Genomic DNA, 23253 nt, shown 5'->3' with positions numbered 1-23253 from the left:
TTAAAATCGTGACCAAAAAACCCCTAAGGGTATGTTCACATAGCGGACTTTGGGGCTGACTGATTCGGCCTCAAATTGACAAACCAGCCTCCATTGATTGCAATGGGAGGCAGATAGTGATTTTTATTTTTAGCGATACTTAATCTTCTGGCGGATTTAGCTTTATAACTCCCACTGAAGTGAATAGGTGGTGGTGGGAAATACTGCGTGCCAGGTGCAGAATTGGATGTAAAATTTGGTCAAACGGAAACATTTTGCTTCAAATTCCACTGTGTGAACATCACCTTATAGCAGGGGTGGACAACCTTTGGCACTCCAGCTGTTGTAAAACTACAACTCCCAGCATGCACACTTGCACTCTTTGGTGTTCTTGGAACTCCTATGGAAGTGAATGGAGGAGTTATAGTGCTGAAGGTTGCTGACTCTGCCTTAGCCCCCTTGCAGATGATTGGATCCGAGTTTTTCACACTGACCCATTCATTTCTATGGGCACACAGTCCCATGTGTGTGAGCTGACAGTCCGGGTCCCAAAATACAGAACCGCTCCTATTCCTGTCCGATTTTGCGAGCCTTCTTCCACGGTTCCTATTGATTGATTGAAACAACAGAAGCAGGGCTGGTGCACGGACAACATCCATATATCCCTGTGCGGCGTACAGTCATGTGCACTCGACTTTAGAAGAAGTAAGAATGGTTGAAAAGGTGATTTCACTCTTTACTGGTAATATTTTTGTCATTTTACATTACAAATTAAAATCCAAGGAAAACTCTGATAGTTCAAACATTTATATTACTTTATTTTACCTTAAGATTTACAACAGCAGGTCCAGTAATGTAAGGTGCAAGAGGCGCAAAACAATATTTACAGAGCATAAGATCCACAGCCGTGTTCCAGGACAGGTCACCACCTAGTTAAAACTACAAACCACAACAGCTGAGCTAAAAACCTGAATTAATATGGCAGTGTTCCCATTTGTGAATAGTAAAATGGTGGACGGAGGATTCACGGGGAGAGAGTCCTACAGGCTGAATCCAGATACTTTAAGATCCTGGGCATTATTTCGGGCTTCGAAGTACGTGGTGTCTGTTTCGTCGTCTGGCTGGGGAATGAAAGGCATTGGCATGTTCTGCAAGTTCTCCCATTCAATAGCATGGAAGAAAGGATGAGCCTTCAGTTCTGTACAAGAATATATAGAAGAGGGTTAAAACGTGCACTAATGTACGTCTTATTACATCGGGGTGCAGAAAGCAATCCCCAACAGGCTCAGGGGGGCACAAAGGCTTCTCTACAATATAAGACACCAGTGTTTGGAGGCATTCACACTTGCACCCGTGTCCGCCTGCCAGGTTTCCGTCCTATTCGCCAGGGAGGACGGCGTCCTGGCGGTCAGTTTTAAAACCCCCTTCATGGTCTGTGCTTCAGTGTTCGTATGCAGCCTCTCCATGGGGAAACCGGATTGTTTGGACAGATACAAAGTCCTGCATGTGTGACTGTGCAAAAAAAAAAAAAAAAAAGGTTTCCCCATGGAGAGGCTGCATACAGACACTGGTGGGTTTGCTTTAAAAACCCATTCAAGTGAATGGGTTTTAAAACTGACCACCAGAAATTATCCTCAATGCAGTTTTCTCGGGGAATAGGATGGAGACCGGGCAGGTGGACACAAGTGCACATGGTAAGTGGGGACACCATTATTTTGCAATGGAGACGAAGAGCAGCAAGTACATTTGCGTTTCTCAGATCTCCTACCCCTTGTGGTATTTAATAGTGCAGATACTAGCTCACCACACCATGGTTCTGACACATGGCACAATACAACGCTACAGAATAAGTCAGGCTGAACAAGTTTTTCACAGGAGATAGAAATGCCTACAAATGAGCCATAAACTGGTATGGAAACCTCCCCCAAAATGACAAGATACTCGCCTCACACCTACCCCTTAGTGTAAGTTCACATGTGAGTTTTTGGACCAGAATTTGACACAGAGGCCACCTCAGATTCCGGTCCAAAAAAACAGCAACCAGTCACGGCATTCTGCTACCGGCCTAGTCAGGTGGGAGTGTTGCGAGGTGGACGTTCTCAGCAGAATCAGCTGCGGAATCCGCCTGAAGAAAGGGCAAGTCGCTTCTTTTTTCCGCGAGCGGGAACAAACTGCTCGCACAAAAAGGAAATGACCGGCTCCGATTGATTTTAATGGGAGGTGGGTTTTTTTTTTTTTTGAGCCGAATTCTGACGCGGATTCCGCATCAAAATCTGTCCCAAAAACCCTGTGTGAACCCGGCTTTACTCTCAGAAACATTAACAGGTTTATCTAAAGCAGGCGGAGTGACCATTTCTATTTTGTAACTATCTGATTTAGAACCAATTCCTGCCACTAAAATATTGATCATCATAGGTGATCAATATCAGCTCAATGGAGGGTCCAGTACTCAGCACCCCTACAGATCAGTTACGTGAAGACACAACAGCAAGTGTTGCGGCCTCTTCCCAACTTATCATTGGGTATTGTACAGACGTTATCCCTCAGCCCCATTCACTTGATTGATACCAGATGATGTGATGAATAAAGCCTGCTACACTGAGAAGCTGATCTTTGGGGTCTGGGTGTTGAATGCCCACTGACCTGATCAATATCAATCATCCAGCAGGTGCCTAGCTATAGGGGTACATCGGAAAAGTCGCTCCAGGGCCGTGCCACATAAAATATACCACTATTCTAAACTGCGCAAGGTGGGAAGGGGCCCCAATACACATTTTGTTGCGCCTCTGTCATCACCCTCCAGTGAGTCCACCATAGAAAACCTTTTACCTTTTAACCCGGCTCTCTTTGTGTTGTCGAGGGTGAGAAGAATGTCTATTGCATCGTGTGCATTGACTGAAAGGGTTTCATCATCTTCTGGCCAAGGAATATCTGCAGAAGCAAAATATTACAGTAAAGAAATGGCCGCCTGACCACCGCCATCACCAATTCTGAAGTCTATTAGACGTACCTCTCTTCAGAATATTCTGGAACACTTGAGCTGGAGTCTCGTCATTGAATGGGGGGATGCCGGTCAGAAACTCAAAAAGGCAAACACCAAGGGCCCACCAGTCCACTGCCGGTCCTAAAGACGTAGTCAGAATGAGTAGAGTCATCAATATCACCCCGATCCCCAAGCATCTTGTGTTAGAAGAAGCCGTCATAACCAACCCTTCCACGTCCAGCAGCCAAACCAAGCAGATTCTGGCAGAGATAAAAGCGTGAAGACCCCACAGCTGGCACAGAGCTTAATACCTCCTCCTATATACAGACTGAAGGAGGGGTCCGGGCTGTGACATAGCAATACACTAAAGAATCATGGAGACAAAAAGCTCAGTGTCCGGAATCAAGGACGACTCCTTGGACTTGAACCTACTGGATGAAGCTGCTGTATGGCCACTGAACACAATGGCTACAGCTGGCAGAAGGTTTCCTTACGATAGGCCATCAATATCAGACCAGAAGGGGTCCGACGCCCCCGCCGATCAGCAATTGAAATAGTAATATGGCTCCAGAGGGCGCTGCTTTTGCTTCACAGGCCTATGATATCGCATTCATTGGTCACATGGCTTGTTTACAGTTCAGCCCTATTCAAAGAAATGGGGCTGAGGTGCAATACCAAGCACAGCCACTGTACAACATATGGCACTGTGCTTGGCACGTATTGAAGAGCGCTCGTCCGAAAACTTTGCCCTCTTCAAAGAGCTGATCAGAAGCGATGTCGGGTGTGACCCTCTGCAATCTGATAGTGATGACCTATCCTAACCATCGATATAATGGGGCTTTTTTATACCAGGGCTGCGAATTACAGAACTTCAATCCAGTCCCAAAAATGCAGTTTCCAAGGTGATCTGCATGCTACTGGTCCTTACAAGGGGTTATCCAGGGGTTATTCTGCTTCTCAGAACGTGACATCAAGTCTGTTGGTCATGCGGCCTTGCTCAGCTCAGTCTTACTCATTTGGCTGTGACCAATGGACAGGATGTCACTTCCTGAGAATAAAAAAGCAGCCATGTTGTCTTATCCTGAATACACATCAGTGGTATTGTACATCAGTAGAAAGCTGACTGTGCTCTGAATTCAGGGCACTGTCAGCTTTGCCGGTGATATCAGTGCCGCTAGTTTCCAACACCAAGATCTCACCCCCGTTAGAAAGGCAGACCTTACAGCTCAGCGTCATCACTGGGTGGTAAGGAACGCCCCACCCCCACCCGTCAGGGAGGCGTTTCGCACCATCCAGCGATGACACTAGGCTGTAAGCCACACCCTTCTGACAGTAGGGAGATATCAGTGCTGAAACTAACAGTACTATTATCTCCAGCACCCGGGCGCACACCGGCATAGCTGACAGTGCGCTGAATTCGGAGCACTATCCACTACCTGAAGCAGAGGTGACCTGGGGACCGGCTGCTGTTTCCAATCACATGAGTTAGGTGGAACCTGCCTGGAACCCTCCGGGGGCAGAACCTAAAAACCATTTGGCATACTGTCAGCTTTCTACTGGTATATAATACTGCCAGTGTCAGAGGACATGAAAGATCCCCTTAAATAATCAATATCTAAATTTGACTGTCCCTTTAAATATTTTCAGATTTTTATTTTATGCACCAACTTCCTTGGTAAAAATAAATTTACAATTTTAAAAGGGTTGTACTATAAAAAAAAAAATTATAAAAAAAAAAATCTAATGTCAGCGATACCCCAATATTGTTCCTACTCTGCCCGCTCTGTGGTACTTCCCGCTGCGGTGATGACATCACATGTGCCTGTGTCAGGGCATCATCACTGCAGCAGGAACGAATATCAGAAAGGGTACAGACTACGTAACAGGTCGTGGGGGGAATCGAAGGAGAGCAAGATTTTTTTTTTTGTACATCGCTCTCATCTGCTCCGATGCTTCACTGGCCAATAGGGTTGAGCAATCTGGAAGGATCGAATCCCGATCGGCGATTGAGCAAATTTCACGATCGGGAGGAAAATGATCGGAAATCGGATTTTGAAATCTCAAGATCGGCTCAACCCTCCTATGTATAGAATATAAAATTAGGGTTGAGCGATCGGGAAAGATTGGATCCCGATCGGCGATTGAGCAACTTTCGCGATTGGCTGGAAGATGATCGGAAGTCGGATTTTAAAATCGATCCTGAAATCTCAAGATCAGCTCAACCCTATTAATGGAGAGAGGCCTAATGCAGACTGTGCTACTGAACCAGCCAGATAGCTGCAGATGAGGTTAGACTTTGTTATGTGACCGTATAAAGCAGCTTCCCGCTACCAAAGCGGCAATGGTTAACTTACCAGATACCAGTAATCCTGTGTACAAAGAAAACAGATGTTACAGGGACAATGGTCATACAGACTGGAATACGCGCACTTCATTACTTAGGCAGACACTAAACACTACTACATAAGTGCAGCCAAACCCACTGGACCGTTCAGTACGGAGAAACTCACCATGAGATTTCCCAAGTAACAGTTCCGGGGCCAGGTAGTCCGGGGTGCCAAGGATTTTCTCATTCTCGGGCTGGGCTGCTCCTCGCCGCACGCTCTTTGGGGTCCTGTAAGGGGTTTCTGACTGACCCTAGAAGTCATACAAGGTAAGTTTTTAGTATAAAGAAAACAAAACTGAGCTTTGCGGCCAAGAATTAGGGTGGTGTTAGGTAGAACAAGCAGTGATCGGCTGATCGATGCAGGGGAACAATCGCTAAAGCTAAACCCTTATTAGAGAGAGAGGAGCTACCAATGGCCTAGGATCTTTCTGTCCTGCTGAAATTAGCAAATGCTCGTTCATTGGGCGACTGTGGACACTGCTATACTGGTCAGTTGTCAGGAACAAGAGGTTGGATGAGCGTTCCTTCTCAAAATAGCCATGTCTAATAGGGCCTTTAAGTGACTGGGCAACAGTAGTATATTGGGTTAAGGCCACCACAGTGGGGTTTTATAGAAGAGAGTCCCGAACCAAGGACCCCACTCTATGATTTTCATTTTTTCCCCCCAATAGACTATATAGAAAGAGGGTGTTCTGGTAAACTCTCCGATAGTCTATGGTGAACGATCTATAACCAATACCACAAAATCATATTGTCTAATATAAGGCACCCCCCAAAAGTAAGACATAGTAGTTTTTGTTTGCAGGGGCCTAACTACCGGGGTAGCAGCTGCCACAGGGCCAGGAACATTAGAGGCCCGGTGAAAGGCGCTACTGCTGCGTTTTTTTTCTTAATAGGCCGTTACCGTCTGGAGTTACTTCAGCCGGTAACGGGCCCTATTTACTTACCGATCCTGGCAGTGGCTGGGATCAGTAAGTGACACCGCAGGCCCCACAAACCACTATTATTATACTCGGGAAGGTGGGGGGGGGGGGAGTAAAAGAACATAAAAAACACTGTTACTTACCTCTCCGGGAAGGCTTCGGGCCTAGTTGTGTGATGTCCCTGACGTCACATGAGCGGGGCCTGCGTCCTGGGTCATGTGACGTCCCGGACGTCATTGAAAATGGCTGACACCACAGAAGACTGCAGCAGAGCCGGGGATAGGTAAGTGACAGTGTTTTTATGTAGGTATTCCCACCTGGGTCTATGATTATTATACTCTGGAGTCTGAAAAGACCCCAGAGTATAATAATTGTTCATGGGTGTCCACAGTGGGACATAATAGTGTGTGCAGGGGCCGCTATGGGGCATAATACTGTGTGCAGGGGCCGCTATGGGGCATAATACTGTGTGCAGGGGCCACTATGGGGGATAATACTGTGTGCAGGGGCCACTATGGGGGATAATACTGTGTGCAGGGGCCGCTATGGGGCATAATACTGTGTGCAGGGGCCACTATGTGGCATAATACTGTGTGCAGGGGCCACTGTGGGGCATAATACTGTGTGAAGGGCCATTGTGGGGCATAATACTGTGTGCAGGGGCCACTGTGGGGACATAATACTGTGTGCAGGGGACACTATGGGGGATAATACTGTGTGCAGGGACCACTATGGGGGATAATACTGTGTCCAGGGGCCACTATAGGGGATAATACTGTGTGCAGGGGCCACTATGGGGCATAATACTGTGTGCAGGGGCCACTGTGGGGTATAATACTGTGTGCAGGGGCCACTATGGGGCATAATACTGTGTGCAGGGGCCGCTATGGGGCATAATACTGTGTGCAGGGGCCACTATGGGACATAATACTGTGTGCAGGGGCCACTATGGGACATAATACTGTGTGCAGGGGCCACTATGGGACATAATACTGTGTGCAGGGGCCACTATGGGACATAATACTGTGTGCAGGGGCCACTCTGGGACATAATACTGTGTGCAGGGGCCACTATGGGACATAATACTGTGTGCAGGGGCCACTATGGGACATAATACTGTGTGCAGGGGCCACTCTGGGACATAATACTGTGTGCAGGGGCCACTATGGGACATAATACTGTGTGCAGGGGCCGCTATGGGACATAATACTGTGTGCAGGGGCCGCTATGTGGCATAATACTGTGTGCAGGGCCGCTATGTGGCATAATACTGTGTGCAGGGGCCACTATGGGACATAATACTGTGTGCAGGGGCCGCTATCAGACATAATACTGTGTGCAGGGGCCGCTATGTGGCATAATACTGTGTGCAGGGGCCACTGTGAGACATAATACTGTGTGCAGGGGCCACTATGGGGCATAATACAGAGCGCAGGAATGTTCATTTTCTTTGTTCAGTAATAAATGTGAATTCTTCTTCATTGAAAAAAAAATAAGACCTATATTAGTCATTAGACAAGTCATACCTGGGAATTCCTGTACGTTCTATCCTTCTGTGCGGGAGTAACTGCCAATGGGTACGATCCTGTACAACCCAAAGAGAAGTGTATTTTATCCACTGATCCAAGACTGATCCGAGAAGGTTCTGAGAGGTTTGACCCATTGATAGGACTGTTGTAGCTCCTGAAGGCCACCACGGTCCTTCTTTTAGACCTGTTTAATGTTCTTACTACTGCAGGAGATGCAAAGGAATCATTGGTCAAGTCTGGCAATTTCCGGCCTACACTCCTTTCTACCGTCCTCTCTATATTTTCAGATATTGTGGTTGCTCCAGGTCCCTCAGAAAAGGAGCTGGTATTGGCATCTTTGTCTGACTCAAAGGAGAGTTCCTTCATGCTCTTATCCATATCGGACAGCTCCTTCTCCAACTGGTGTTCTGTCATGGACATATTAAGAGATGGTTCTGATTCTCCATTGGGGCTTTGTTCTAAAGCCTTGACCTTCTCTGGTCCACAGTTACTGCCGTCCCCCTCCTGCTCACAATTCTCATTTAACTCGCACAACAAGTTCTTGGCAACTGGATTTCCGGAGCATTTTTTCTCCGGAGTAACCGATGCAGGGACAAACGCATCTTCTAGTTTATCTTCTTTCTCACTGTTCTTACGGAGGTCACCAAGAAACAAGGTCTCTATCTCCATTGTTAGACCTGTACTTGGCTTAACCCCTGAGAGTTTGTAAGCTCGTCTATACTGGGAAGTGTTTTTCTTTTCCATGGCATCATTTCCAGGACTCGTTTCAACAAGTGAAAAACTCCTTTTGACTCCAACTCGATCACAGTTTTCATCTTCATTGTACTTTAAGGGATCCAAGGAAGAACTTGCCAGCCAAGGAGGAGATTCTGGAGACCTGTGCAATTCATCCAACCGTCTGTCCACACCCAAGTTCTCCTTTTCTTCGTGAGTGTTAGGGTCATAAAGACATTTTCTTATGAGGCCTTTTGCATTCAAGCCAGCAATAGGAGTGTCTTCAAGGTTATTGGTGTCATTCTGAGTATCCGATTTCTTGCTATTTCTCCGATGAACAATAGGCGAGATGGTCGACTCCAGATCCTTTATGCACTTGGAAACTTTTCCCAAGTGGTGCTTGCTCAGTGACTTATCGGACATACTATTCTTTAACCGACTGGAGCTCAGATATGGAGGACCTTCTAATTCCTGCACCAAAAGAGAATGCAAAAAACATAGGGGTTAATTCCACAAACCATTTGCTTATCAAAAATCCCAAAACCATGTTAATAGCTTAGAGAAAATACCCTTTTTTTTATCATGTTTCCATATGTGTTCCTTGTTGCTGCTACTGGTGTATGCTGGACAGAATCAGTCTCCTTCCCCCTCTGGCAGCTACCAGAGTACCCCTTTAAACAATACCCTTATCATGTTTCCATATGTGTTCCTTGGTACTGCTAGTGGTGTATGCTGGACAGAATAAGTTTCCTTCCCCCTCTGGCAGCTGCCAGAGTCCCCTCTTTCCCTAGAGTACCCCTTTAATCAATCAACTCCAGCGATCTCAGTGCTGGGGATGAAACAGAGGGGCCTTCTAGAGTAAACACTCTTTAGATACTGCATTGAGTATTCATGCTCTTTGACAAACTACAGTCAGGCTTCAGACCCCGGCACTCCACTGAAACTGCCCTAACAAAAGTCACTAATGACCTGCTAACCGCTAAAGCCAAGCGCCATTACTCTGCCCTCCTCCTCGACCTCTCCTCTGCCTTTGACACAGTTGACCACTCCCTCCTGTTAGAAATTCTCTCATCCCTTGGTATCTCAGACCTGGCCCATTCCTGGATCTCCTCATACCTCACCGACCGCACATTCAGCGTCTCCCACTCGCACACCACCTCCTCACCTCACCCTCTCTCTGTAGGTGTCCCCCAAGGCTCCGTCCTAGGACCCCTCCTGTTCTCCATCTACACCCTTGGCCTGGGCCAACTCATAGAATCTCATGGCTTTCAGTACCATTGCTATGCTGATGACACCCAAATCTACATCTCTGGACCAGACATGACCTCCCTGCTGGCCAGAGTTCCAGATTGTTTAGCGGCCGTAGCCTCCTTCCTCTCCTCCCGCTTTCTCAAACACAACATGGAGAAAACAGAGTTTATCATCTTCAGCCCATCCTGTATGGCCCCTCCGCCTGATCCATCTATCAAATTTAAGGGAACCCCACTTACCCCTGTCTCACAGGCCCGATGCCTTGGGGTAACCCTGGACTCTGAACTATCCTTCAAGCCACATATTCAAACCCTCAACACCTCCTGCCGCCTCCAGCTCAAGAACATCCATCGAATTTGCTCCTTCCTCACCCCTGAAACTACCAAGATGCTCGTCCAGGCCCTCATAATCTCCCGCTTAGACTACTGCAACACCCTTCTCCATGGACTCCCAGCAAACACCCTCGCCCCCCTCCAGTCCACCTTAAACTGTGCTGCTCGCTTAATCCACCTCACCCCCCGATCTTCATCAGCTGCTCCCCTCTGCCAGTCCCTCCACTGGCTACCTATAGCCCAGCGAATTGAGTTCAAGCTACTAATGCTAACATACAAAGCCATCCACAACCTGTCCCCTCCATATATCTCTGACCTCATCTCCCGCTACCTGCCCACACGTAACCTCAGATCCTCCAATGACCTCCTGCTCCGCTCTGCTCTCATCCGCTCCTCACACAACTGCCTCCAAGATTTCTCCCGTGCATCCCCCATACTCTGGAACTCCTTACCAAGACACATAAGACTGACCCCCACAATCACAGGATTCAAGAAGGCCCTGAAGACTCACCTATTCAGGAAGGCCTACAACCTCCAATAACACTATCACCGCACCCCCATCTGTACAGTCTCCCCCTCTCCTTCTGTCTCTACCCCCTTTCCCACATAGATTGTAAGCCCTCGCGGGCAGGGCCCTCTACCCCACTGTGCTATCTATCTATAGATATCTATAACAAACTATCTATAACGGCCAATGAAACATGATCCAAACCTGGTTTGCATTTTCCCATTTTGGACTACTGCAATAATCCGATTCCATACTTGATAAGCATAACCGGGACTGACTGCTGGTGCTGGACGTTCCGACCCGAGCCCTGAACTTCAGTAGGTTGGGCGTCAGACATTTCACAGGCATACTAGGACTGGATGTGTTTACCTCAGGACCTGAAAAAGGAAAGCAGCGATTAAGCAATCCTGAACCCAAGGAAGGCCTCACGGACATGACTGGAATTATTTTTTACAATTGCAAACATGGAGGGGTCCTACACTTTTCCCATTTGTTTATATGGACCCCTGCACTTTAGCTTTTATGGGTGTGTGTATGGGCTGTAGAAATACTGTATATGGAGCGGGTCCCATTCTAGTCTGTGGTTGCACCTTGGTCCATACATTCAAGTCTATGGGTTATTGATTGGTATCCATGTGTAATTTGTTGACCCATACACTTCATAGGGTTGTCTGCAAGGGGCCTAAAACTCACAGGAGTCTATCATGTTAAATGATATTTAGGCATAATGTTATAGGGTTTGTAACAGTCACTTGCAATATATCAGCTCAAGACATTTGTAATAAATTTGTAAATTTTAGAATAAATTTCATTCCCTATGAAGTCCTAGCCTTAAGACTATACATTGAATTGGAACATTAGAGACATCCATCTTGTAGCGTGTTGGACCATCTTTGATTTTCAGAACCGCAGCAATTCATCAAGGCATTCACATACCGTATTTTTCGGACTATAAGACACACTTTTTTCCCCCCAAATTTGGGGGGAAAAGAAGGGTGCGTCTTATAGTCCGAATGTGGCCGCAATACAGACCCGGCATCCGCAGTAATAGGAAGGTGGATGCCGGGGAGGGTTAACGCCGGCTCATGTGCTGGGGCCTGAGACATCGCTATGCTCCTGTCCTGCATGAAGCCAGCAGCGGCAGGAGTGATGCTGCTATTCCGCTCCTCCGTCCCTCCCCGCAATAGCAGCATCGCTCCTGCTGGTTTCATGCAGGACAGGAGCATAGCGATGTCTCAGGCCCCGGCACATGTGCCGGCGTTAACCCTCCCCGGCATCCGCCTATTACAGTGGATGCCGGGTCTGTATTGGCGGCCCCTTCCCCCCCACCCAAAGTGTAAACTACCCCCCCCCCCCGGGGCCGGTCCCCACCGGCCCCATACCTGTAAAGTTACAGGCCGGCTCCTGTGTGGCGATATCGCAGGAGCCGACCTGTTCGGGTGACAGACGGGAGCCTAATGAAGGCTCCCAGGCCTGTCACTGCTATATATTAGTATTGCGGCTGGGTCTATGACCAGCCGTAATAGTAATATACAGAATATCCCATAGACGGCAATACAGTTGTATTGCCGTCTATGGGACTTGCAATCAAGTGACCGCAGGCTCAAGCCCCCTAGGAACTAATAAAATAGTTTAAAAAAAAAAAAAAAAGTTTAATATATAATAAAAAAATGAAATAAATAAGAGTTCTAAATCACCTCCTTTCCCTAGAATACAATGTGGCCTTGCAGCTGTTGTAAAACTACAACTCCTATATATTAAATATTTTTACCATTTTTTGCTTCAAAATTTTTTTTCCCTTATTTTCCACCTCTAAAACCTAGGTGCGTCTTATAGTCCGAAAAACACGGACCATTTGTCCTATGTCTAAAGCAGCCCGGCTTCTATCATTTACCTCCTACCACACGAATGGCGGCCGTATATGTCTTGTAGAGATCACTTACATGATATTAGGAGCTTGCTGGATTTCACTGAATTTTCTTTATTCCTCATTAAAAAAGGAGTAGAGTTGCCCTGAGACGACTCCTGAAGTACGGGGGTCATTGTGGAGGACAATCCCTGCGCCTTACCTCGGACCGGAGAGTTCTATTATGGGGGAGGCAAAAAAAACAACAACAAAAAAAGTTACATATAAATAAAATGCAAAGATATGGAGATAGAATCTGATCTACAATTCAGACAGCACCCACCCTTTAAAAAAAACAAAAAAACACAAACGGCATCTACAGTTTTGAGTCCAAACTACAACATAAAAAAAATAAATAAAAAATAAATAAATAAAATAGTCATTAAAAATCGTAACATTTTAGGTCTTCAGCTAGTTATGGTAACAGACTGCAACCACATCTCGTAGTCTGGTCCTGCAGCCATACTCCTTAATATACGTCATCAATTTCAGATAGGTGGTGGGATCTGACACCTGACACCCCCACCGATCAGCTGAACCCCAGGCACTGGAAAGCCCCCTCGATCAGCCCCATCTATTATGAGGATACTCTAATTATCAAGATTTTAATGATCATTATTTAACCATTTAATCACAAGTTTCACTTAAAGAAATACTTACAAATCCCAGAGAGCTTATAAGGGATAGAACTTGTCCTGGAGTGCGGGAGTAGTCTCGCAAGGGTTTGGCCATTGAAGGGGTTGTAAGAATATCGATCATATTAAGCTCTTAAAAGAAGAATAAGTAAGAGTGTCTGGTATGAAGTACAATACATGAAATATTAAGATTTCCAGCATGTAACATCTTATGCACTACTGAGATTTGTAAAGGCACGACTGTACAGCAGTATATCACTGCCCATGTGCTGGCTTCATGGTATCCGATTGTGTAGGACTAGACTGAATCCCCCAAAACAGCACTAACCCCTCGTTCACATCTGCGTTTGGGAAGTCCGCATGGGAACGGAATACCAAACGCATTGGCAAGCGGTGTACAGTGGAAGCACATGGACCCCATAGACTATAATGGGGTCCGAGTTCCCTCCGCTCGGAACACGCGGACAGAAAAATACTTTGTGGGGGGGGAGGGTGATGTAGTGCATGCACGTGTGACCCATACAAAAACCAGTGAAATGCGGACATTTACAACAAATGTGCTGTGTGTAAACATGCCCTTATACTTACCTCTCTTTAGAGTCACTTTGGAGAGACCAAAGTCTGTTAGCTTAATGTGGCCCTCATTTGAGATCAGCATGTTATCAGGCTTAAGGTCCCTGTAAAAAAACACAAAGAATGTTAAATTGGACAGATTAGCCCGGATTAGAAGAGTAAAATGTCTGCACAATCTAAAGACTCACAAAACTAGAGATTAGAGGTGAAGAATGTAAAGTCTTGTTGTACAACGCTATCCTTAGTCTAGCAAAGCAATCTCCATATATCTGGCCGCACATAGGTAAAGGACTGAAGTTACAATAGTTCTAAGTCTCAGGATCCCGGGCATTTAAAGGGATCTTATCATTGGATACCCTTTTTTCTGACTAACACGAAGGAGTAGCTTTAAGAAAGGCTATTCTTCTCCTACCTTTAAATGTCTTCTCCGCGCCGCCATTTGGTAGAAATCCGGGTTTCCTTCGGTATGCAAATGTGTTCTCTTGAAGCACTGGGGGCGGGCCTCAGCGCTCAAACAGCACTGGGGGCGTCCCCAATGCTGCGAGAGAACTCTCCAGCGACGTCTCCATCTTCTTCTGGAACGCCTTCTCCCTGCATCTTCTTCCGTCCTGGCTTTCAATTTTCTAGGCCTCGGGCAGAGCCAACTGCGCATGCCCACAGGCCACAAGAAAATGGCCACTTACTCGGAGGAAGAAGTCATTTGCGAGATAACTCATTTGCATACCAAAGAAAACCAAGATTTCTACTGAACGGCGGCGCGGAGAAGACATCTAAACGTAGGAGAAGAATAGCCTTTCTTAAGGCTATTCCTATGGGTTAGGGAGAAGAAAAAAAGGGTATCCAATGATAGGATCCCTTTAAAGAGTCTACATTAACCCTTTAAGGATGCAGGTAGTTCATAGGCCAATGCTCGGTGACTTTTTTCCTTCGCCTTCCAAAATTCATAACTTTTTTTTCTGTCGGCATCGCTACGTGAGGGCTTATTCTTTGCTTGACGAGTTGTACTTTCATTAAGGGATATGTATAATGTATGGATTAGCCTTTAAAGCGATTCTTACTCAGAGGCCATGCTAATCTTTCTCTCCTTTAAAGGGATTCTATCATTAAAATGACTTTTTTTTGTCCCTAACACGTAGGAATAACATTAGAATCCCTTTAACAACGTTCTTGAGGGTCCATGTGGGGGGGGGGGATTTTATCATTGTTTGCATTTTATTCCACTGCATTAACAGTGACATGACAACTTTGTTCAGCAGGTCATTACAATAGTTATTTGTATGATGTCATGAGATGTATAGCACCATGCGTGACAAGCAGTGAAGAGTCTGCAGCCTTTAAGGGCGTTTACCTGTGAATTATTGCATGTCTGTGCAAGTAGTCAAGTGCCAGCGCGACCTCACAAATGTATTTAACCGCCATATCCTCATCAAAGTATCCGTAGATGTGCAGGAGAGACTTTACATCTCCTCCAATGAGATATTCCATCACCTGATCGAAGACACAGATGTTATAAGAAGAACACAGATATAAGCTGGTCGTGCACACTAGAGGAGCGGCAGGTCCAGACAACATTCATCTAATGTGACATGACCAGTAAGGTTGAGCCGATCTTGACTTTTCAAGATCAATTTTGAAATCCGATTTCCGATCATTTTTCATTCGAACCCGATCTCGATCCCAATGCAAGTCAATAGGATTTTTTTTTACTAATCGGAGATCGGATTTTAAAAACAATCCTATTCACTATACAGCATGGAATCTAACAACTGAACGCTTTAATTGTTAGAATCCACGCTGTGTAGTGATTTTTTTTAATCACGAAGTAGCCAGAGGATTTTTTTTTAATCCTCTGGGTACTTAGTCCCCCCCTGGTGTCCACTTACCTGCAGAGATGGCTGGTCCGGTGCCCTCATTTTTCTTCGCCTCGCTGCCCCCTGCCTCCCAGGTTAGGAGAGTGTGGGCGGGTACTGGGAGGGCAGACGTGACGTTTCCCCTCCCAATACCCGCCCACATTCTCCTAAGCCACAAGCCCCGCCTTCTTCCTAGCTCTTTAACACTAACCTGGGAGGCGAGGGCAGCAAGGCGAAGAAGAACAAGAACACCGGGAGCCGGACGAGCCATCTCTGCAGGTAAGTAGCTACTAGAGATGTTAGCTATAGAGATGAGCGAACACTAAAATGTTCGAGGTTCGAAATTCGATTCGAACAGCCGCTCACTGTTCGAGTGTTCGAATGGGTTTCGAACCCCATTATAGTCTATGGGGAACATAAACTCGTTAAGGGGGAAACCCAAATTCGTGTCTGGAGGGTCACCAAGTCCACTATGACACCCCAGGAAATGATACCAACACCCTGGAATGACACTGGGACAGCAGGGGAAGCATGTCTGGGGGCATAAAAGTCACTTTATTTCATGGAAATCCCTGTCAGTTTGCGATTTTCGCAAGCTAACTTTTCCCCATAGAAATGCATTGGCCAGTGCTGATTGGCCAGAGTACGGAACTCGACCAATCAGCGCTGGCTCTGCTGGAGGAGGCGGAGTCTAAGATAGCTCCACACCAGTCTCCATTCAGGTCCGACCTTAGACTCCGCCTCCTCCGGCAGAGCCAGCGCTGATTGGCCGAAGGCTGGCCAATGCATTCCTATGCGAATGCAGACTTAGCAGTGCTGAGTCAGTTTTGCTCAACTACACATCTGATGCACACTCGGCACTGCTACATCAGATGTAGCAATCTGATGTAGCAGAGCCGAGGGTGCACTAGAACCCCTGTGCAAACTCAGTTCACGCTAATAGAATGCATTGGCCAGCGCTGATTGGCCAATGCATTCTATTAGCCCGATGAAGTAGAGCTGAATGTGTGTGCTAAGCACACACATTCAGCACTGCTTCATCAAGCCAATACAATGCATTAGCCAGTGCTGATTGGCCAGAGTACGGAATTCGGCCAATCAGCGCTGGCCAATGCATTCTATTAGCCCGATGAAGTAGAGCTGAATGTGTGTGCTAAGCACACACATTCAGCACTGCTTCATCAAGCCAATACAATGCATTAGCCAGTGCTGATTGGCCAGAGTACGGAATTCGGCCAATCAGCGCTGGCTCTGCTGGAGGAGGCGGAGTCTAAGGTCGCTCCACACCAGTCTCCATTCAGGTCCGACCTTAGACTCCGCCTCCTCCGGCAGAGCCAGCGCTGATTGGCCGAAGGCTGGCCAATGCATTCCTATGCGAATGCAGACTTAGCAGTGCTGAGTCAGTTTTGCTCAACTACACATCTGATGCACACTCGGCACTGCTACATCAGATGTAGCAATCTGATGTAGCAGAGCCGAGGGTGCACTAGAACCCCTGTGCAAACTCAGTTCACGCTAATAGAATGCATTGGCCAGCGCTGATTGGCCAATGCATTCTATTAGCCCGATGAAGTAGAGCTGAATGTGTGTGCTAAGCACACACATTCAGCACTGCTTCATCAAGCCAATACAATGCATTAGCCAGTGCTGATTGGCCAGAGTACGGAATTCGGCCAATCAGCGCTGGCCAATGCATTCTATTAGCCCGATGAAGTAGAGCTGAATGTGTGTGCTAAGCACACACATTCAGCTCTACTTCATCGGGCTAATAGAATGCATTGGCCAGCGCTGATTGGCCAGAGTACGGAACTCGACCAATCAGCGCTGGCTCTGCTGGAGGAGGCGGAGTCTAAGGTCGGACCTGAATGGAGACTGGTGTGGAGCGATTTTAGACTCCGCCTCCTCCAGCAGAGCCAGCGCTGATTGGCCGAATTCCGTACTCTGGCCAATCAGCACTGGCTAATGCATTGTATTGGCGTGATGAAGCAGTGCTGAATGTGTGTGCTTAGCACACACATTCAGCTCTACTTCATCGGGCTAATAGAATGCATTGGCCAGCGCTGATTGGCCGAATTCCGTACTCTGGCCAATCAGTGCTGGCCAATGCATTCTATTAGCTTGATGAAGCAGAGTGTGCACAAGGGTTCAAGCGCACCCTCGGCTCTGATGTAGGAGAGCCGAGGGTGCACTTGAACCCTTGTGCACCCTCAGCTCTGCTACATCAGAGCCGAGGGTGCGCTTGAACCCTTGTGCACACTCTGCTTCATCAAGCTAATAGAATGCATTGGCCAGCGCTGATTGGCCAATGTATTCTATTAGCCTGATGAAGTAGAGCTGAATGTGTGTGCTAAGCACACACATTCAGCTCTACTTCATCGGGCTAATAGAATGCATTGGCCAGCGCTGATTGGCCAGAGTACGGAACTCGACCAATCAGCGCTGGCTCTGCTGGAGGAGGCGGAGTCTAAGATCGCTCCACACCAGTCTCCATTCAGGTCCGACCTTAGACTCCGCCTCCTCCAGCAGAGCCAGCGCTGATTGGCCGAATTCCGTACTCTGGCCAATCAGCACTGGCTAATGCATTGTATTGGCTTGATGAAGCAGTGCTGAATGTGTGTGCTTAGCACACACATTCAGCTCTACTTCATCGGGCTAATAGAATGCATTGGCCAATCAGCGCTGGCCAATGCATTCTATTAGCGTGAACTGAGTTTGCACAGGGGTTCTAGTGCACCCTCGGCTCTGCTACATCAGATTGCTACATCTGATGTAGCAGTGCCGAGTGTGCATCAGATGTGTAGTTGAGCAAAACTGACTCAGCACTGCTAAGTCTGCATTCGCATAGGAATGCATTGGCCAGCCTTCGGCCAATCAGCGCTGGCTCTGCCGGAGGAGGCGGAGTCTAAGGTCGGACCTGAATGGAGACTGGTGTGGAGCGACCTTAGACTCCGCCTCCTCCAGCAGAGCCAGCGCTGATTGGCCGAATTCCGTACTCTGGCCAATCAGCACTGGCTAATGCATTGTATTGGCTTGATGAAGCAGTGCTGAATGTGTGTGCTTAGCACACACATTCAGCTCTACTTCATCGGGCTAATAGAATGCATTGGCCAATCAGCGCTGGCCAATGCATTCTATTAGCGTGAACTGAGTTTGCACAGGGGTTCTAGTGCACCCTCGGCTCTGCTACATCAGATTGCTACATCTGATGTAGCAGTGCCGAGTGTGCATCAGATGTGTAGTTGAGCAAAACTGACTCAGCACTGCTAAGTCTCTGCATTCGCATAGGAATGCATTGGCCAGCCTTCGGCCAATCAGCGCTGGCTCTGCCGGAGGAGGCGGAGTCTAAGGTCGGACCTGAATGGAGACTGGTGTGGAGCGATCTTAGACTCCGCCTCCTCCAGCAGAGCCAGCGCTGATTGGTCGAGTTCCGTACTCTGGCCAATCAGCGCTGGCCAATGCATTCTATTAGCCCGATGAAGTAGAGCTGAATGTGTGTGCTTAGCACACACATTCAGCTCTACTTCATCAGGCTAATAGAATACATTGGCCAATCAGCGCTGGCCAATGCATTCTATTAGCTTGATGAAGCAGAGTGTGCACAAGGGTTCAAGCGCACCCTCGGCTCTGATGTAGCAGAGCTGAGGGTGCACAAGGGTTCAAGTGCACCCTCGGCTCTCCTACATCAGAGCCGAGGGTGCGCTTGAACCCTTGTGCAGCCTCGGCTCTGCTACATCAGAGCCGAGGGTGCGCTTGAACCCTTGTGCACACTCTGCTTCATCAAGCTAATAGAATGCATTGGCCAGCACTGATTGGCCAGAGTACGGAATTCGGCCAATCAGCGCTGGCCAATGCATCCCTATGGGAAAAAGTTTATCTCACAAAAATCACAATTACACACCCGATAGAGCCCCAAAAAGTTATTTTTAATAACATTCCCCCCTAAATAAAGGTTATCCCTAGCTATCCCTGCCTGTACAGCTATCCCTGTCTCATAGTCACAAAGTTCACATTCTCATATGACCCGGATTTGAAATCCACTATTCGTCTAAAATGGAGGTCACCTGATTTCGGCAGCCAATGACTTTTTCCAATTTTTTTCAATGCCCCCAGTGTCGTAGTTCCTGTCCCACCTCCCCTGCGCTGTTATTGGTGCAAAAAAGGCGCCAGGGAAGGTGGGAGGGGAATCGAATTTTGGCGCACTTTACCACGTGGTGTTCGATTCGATTCGAACATGGCGAACACCCTGATATCCGATCGAACATGTGTTCGATAGAACACTGTTCGCTCATCTCTAGTTAGCTAGTCTCCCATTAAAATGAATGGACGCAGCAGGCGCGCAGGGGGTTAAGGCTGTGTGCCGGCTGCTTCCATTCGTTCCTATGGAAACGCAGCGGAGCCTTCACACTGAGTATACACTCCGCTCAGAATGAGCAGAGCGTATACTCAGTGTGAAAGCTAACATTGTTAGCTTTTCCCACAATGCTTGGCCAGTAGAAAAGCATTGTGGGAAATAATCACCGATCTCGATCCCACCTAAAAAGATCGTGTTCGGAATTCTGATCGTGAAATTTTCTCGATCGCCGATCGGAATCCGATCTTTTCCGAACACGATCGCTCAACCTTAATGACCAGTGTGCATGTGTATAGGAAGGTCAGGAGGAATAGCAGGAAATCTGCACATAACACAGAGAACACAAGAGATTCTTCTGGCCACTTACCAGGTAGATATTATTGGCCGACTGTAGAGAGTAATATAAGTGAACAATAAAGGGGCTTTTACTTAAAGCTAGAGCGTCCCTCTCCGCCTGAACCTGGTGCACCATGTTCTTATTAATCATATCCGCCTTCTTCACCACCTGCCGAAAAGGAGAACACCATCTTAGATTTAGAATACAACTGCTGTAAGGAGATAGCTCATCAATAAGTAAGCCTGGAAAACCCCTTTAAGGCCAGGCTCACACTGCATCGGCAATACGTTGCGGTAATCCTACAGTGGAAAATGAAGCAAAATTCCACGACAACCTATTGGGCTGCGGGATTGCTGATGCAGTGCACTGCCATTCTGGTGCGGCTTTCCTCTGCTGATTTAGGCACAGATGACTGGGACTAATATGCAGAGACTCCCGAACCACCGAATCCACGGCAAGACTAGCAGGACTCTGAATTTTACATGTCCTGCTGTGATCTCTGCCTTCCATTGAATACTATGGGAGGCAGAATTTGGGGGCCAGATAAAAAATGGCAGACTTGCGTGAGTTTTTTTTATCCGGCAATTTTGGATGCACAAAGCAATTAAGTCTTAAAAAAAAAGGGGGCCACACGGTGGCTCAGTGGTTAGCACTGCAGCCTTGCAGCGCTGGAGTCCTGGTGTTCAAATCCCGCCAAGGGCAGAAAACCATCTGCAAGGAGTTTGTATGTTCTCCCCGTGTTTGCATGGATTTCCATCCCATATTCCAAAAAGACATACTGATAGGGAAAAAATGTACATTGTGAGATCTATCTAGGGCTCACAATCTACATTTAAAAAAAAAAAAAAAAGTCTTAAAAAAAAAAAAAGAGACTCCAATGCAGATGTGAATCCGAGCTTAGAATTCCAAGGCTGAGCTTCCACGTGAGGAGCCACCGATCCACGTAAGGAGTAGTCGCTGTGATTCCATGGTGCGTATCCTCAGAATTTCCAACTACTCATTCATACCGAAATTATCTGTCCCATTGACTTGCAGGGGATAAAGACGGTCGTCAAATTTGACACAGATTTTGGTGCGACGTTAGTGTCAAAATCTGTGTCCAATTCAACATGTGTGAATGATCCTTTAGGTAAACCTACACATCTCATTTCCAGTGTAACCTCTCATTTCTCCAGCAGGGCAGATTTTCAATGCAGAGGGGGGCAACACAGTGGTTAGCACTGAAGCCTTACAGCGCTGGAGTCCTGGGTTTGAATCCCGCCAGGAACATCATCTGCAAGGAGTTTGTATGGATTTCCTCCCCTTCTACAAAGACATACTGATAGGGAATAATGTACAATGTGATCCTTATATGGGACTGACAATCTACATTAAAAAAAAGATTTACTTTTTGCAACGCATAGGCCAAAATATATGCCACACATTTGTCTTACTTGTATAGCTCAGGGCTCGTTCACAATTGCGCCCGGTCTCCGTTCTGCAGGTTTCCGTTTCCTGCACAAAACAGAGGCAGGAGACAGAAACCTGCAGGACTCTTTCTCACCCATTCATTTGAATGGGTGAGAAAGCTGTCCGTCCATGAGCGCCGGTGAGCGTTTTATGCTCTCCGCTGCAAAACCGTTTTTTTAAATCCGGACACAGAGTCGGACATGCAGTACTCTGTATCTGGATAAAAAAAAAAAAACGGTATCGCAGCGGAGAGCATGAAACGCTCACCGCCGCACCCGGTCTGAGGTTGCCATCTTTTTGCATGCAGAAGACGGAAACCACAGTACGGAGTGCCGAACGCAGGTGTGAACCTAGCGTCAGTCATATTCTGCAGCGCTTTACAGATATTGTCAGGACTGTCCCACATCGTGCACAATCTATATTCCCTATCAGTATGTCTTTGGAGTGCGAGAAGAAACTCACACAGATAAGGAGAGAACATAGAAACTCCTTGCAGATGTTGTCCTTGGCCGGATTCGAACCCAGGACTCCAGGTACTGAAAATTTTGTCAAATATTAGCAACAAAACCTGTCTGATTCTGGCCACGACACCACGTCCTCCAGCAACTCACTAAGTGAACGGAGTTACGTTGCAACCCTGACGGTCCTACGACTGGTAAAGAAGTTGCAATCTTTGCACTCTGGGGTGGCGATAGGACTCCATTTACCTACATTGGTGAAGAGTCACAGGTCAACATGGCGATCTTTGGTAGTGTGATGGGTGTTATGCCAAAGTGGCAGTATTAGCCTAGTCTTATAGTGTAGTCCCATTATACGAAGTGATGCTGTAATAAATAAATGGGGTTTGTTCTCTGGGGCCCTTGCTGATCAGCTGAACGAGGGGCCCCTTCTTGTAGGACACTGATAAATACAGACATGACATTAGGAGCTGCCTTAAAAAAATGCAAAATTAATCACAGCAAGACAAGGGTTATCATGCTGTAGGACTACAACTCCCAGCATGCCCTGAGTACCTGCAGCCACCACTGCCTGGCCATGCTGGGAGCTTTAGTGACACCCCCTATAGATCCAGCCTAACACGGTGCACTACAAGTCCCAGCAGCCCCGGTCTCACCTTCACCGCGAACAGCTTGTTGTTGTTATTCCTACGAGCCAGATAAACCTTCCCGAAAGCCCCGCGGCTGATTGGCTTCACTATGGTGAAGTCCTCGATGGACGGCGGCTGCGGCACCGTGAACTTCTTCTCCCCGCACAGTGACATCTCCCCCGCCGCCGCCGCCACCTCCGGGGCTCCCGACACCCCCATGTTACCCGTATACTAGCTGTCTATGTCCCCGCACAGAACCTCGGCGGCGCCTCTGCAGTTTAAACGACAGTCACGCCTCCAAGTTACGTCACCAGTTGTCCCGACCAATAACTTTTGTAGCATTCTGGCAGGACAGAGGGAAAGGGAAGCATCGGCCAATCACTGTTGAGAGTTCCGTATAACCACGCCTCTATCTGACATTTATCTCGGCCGGTGGCGGCCATGTTTACCTAGGGCAACA

At 47.3% G+C, this 23253-nt stretch overlaps 1 protein-coding gene across 1 annotated transcript; it reads right to left on the bottom strand.

Moving 5' to 3' along the window:
• Positions 1 to 773: 773 nt before the first annotated feature.
• Positions 774 to 23056, bottom strand: MASTL (microtubule associated serine/threonine kinase like). Its single transcript, XM_075269859.1, has 12 exons — positions 22821 to 23056; positions 20288 to 20425; positions 15068 to 15207; positions 13735 to 13823; positions 13172 to 13278; positions 12549 to 12690; positions 10810 to 10982; positions 7798 to 8985; positions 5473 to 5599; positions 2990 to 3103; positions 2809 to 2910; positions 774 to 1177 (listed from the first exon to the last, which is right to left on the bottom strand). Exons 1-12 carry the CDS (start codon positions 23010 to 23012, stop codon positions 1020 to 1022), a joined length of 2670 nt encoding a protein of 889 aa, XP_075125960.1. The 5' UTR covers positions 23013 to 23056; the 3' UTR covers positions 774 to 1019.
• Between the last annotated feature and the right edge of the window lie 197 nt (positions 23057 to 23253).

This window comes from Leptodactylus fuscus, chromosome 4 (genome assembly GCF_031893055.1).
Source record: "Leptodactylus fuscus isolate aLepFus1 chromosome 4, aLepFus1.hap2, whole genome shotgun sequence".
Taxonomy (NCBI): Eukaryota; Metazoa; Chordata; class Amphibia; order Anura; family Leptodactylidae; genus Leptodactylus; species Leptodactylus fuscus.
The sequence above is the reverse complement of the archived record's forward strand: the minus strand, read 5'-3'. Positions and strand labels throughout refer to the sequence as shown.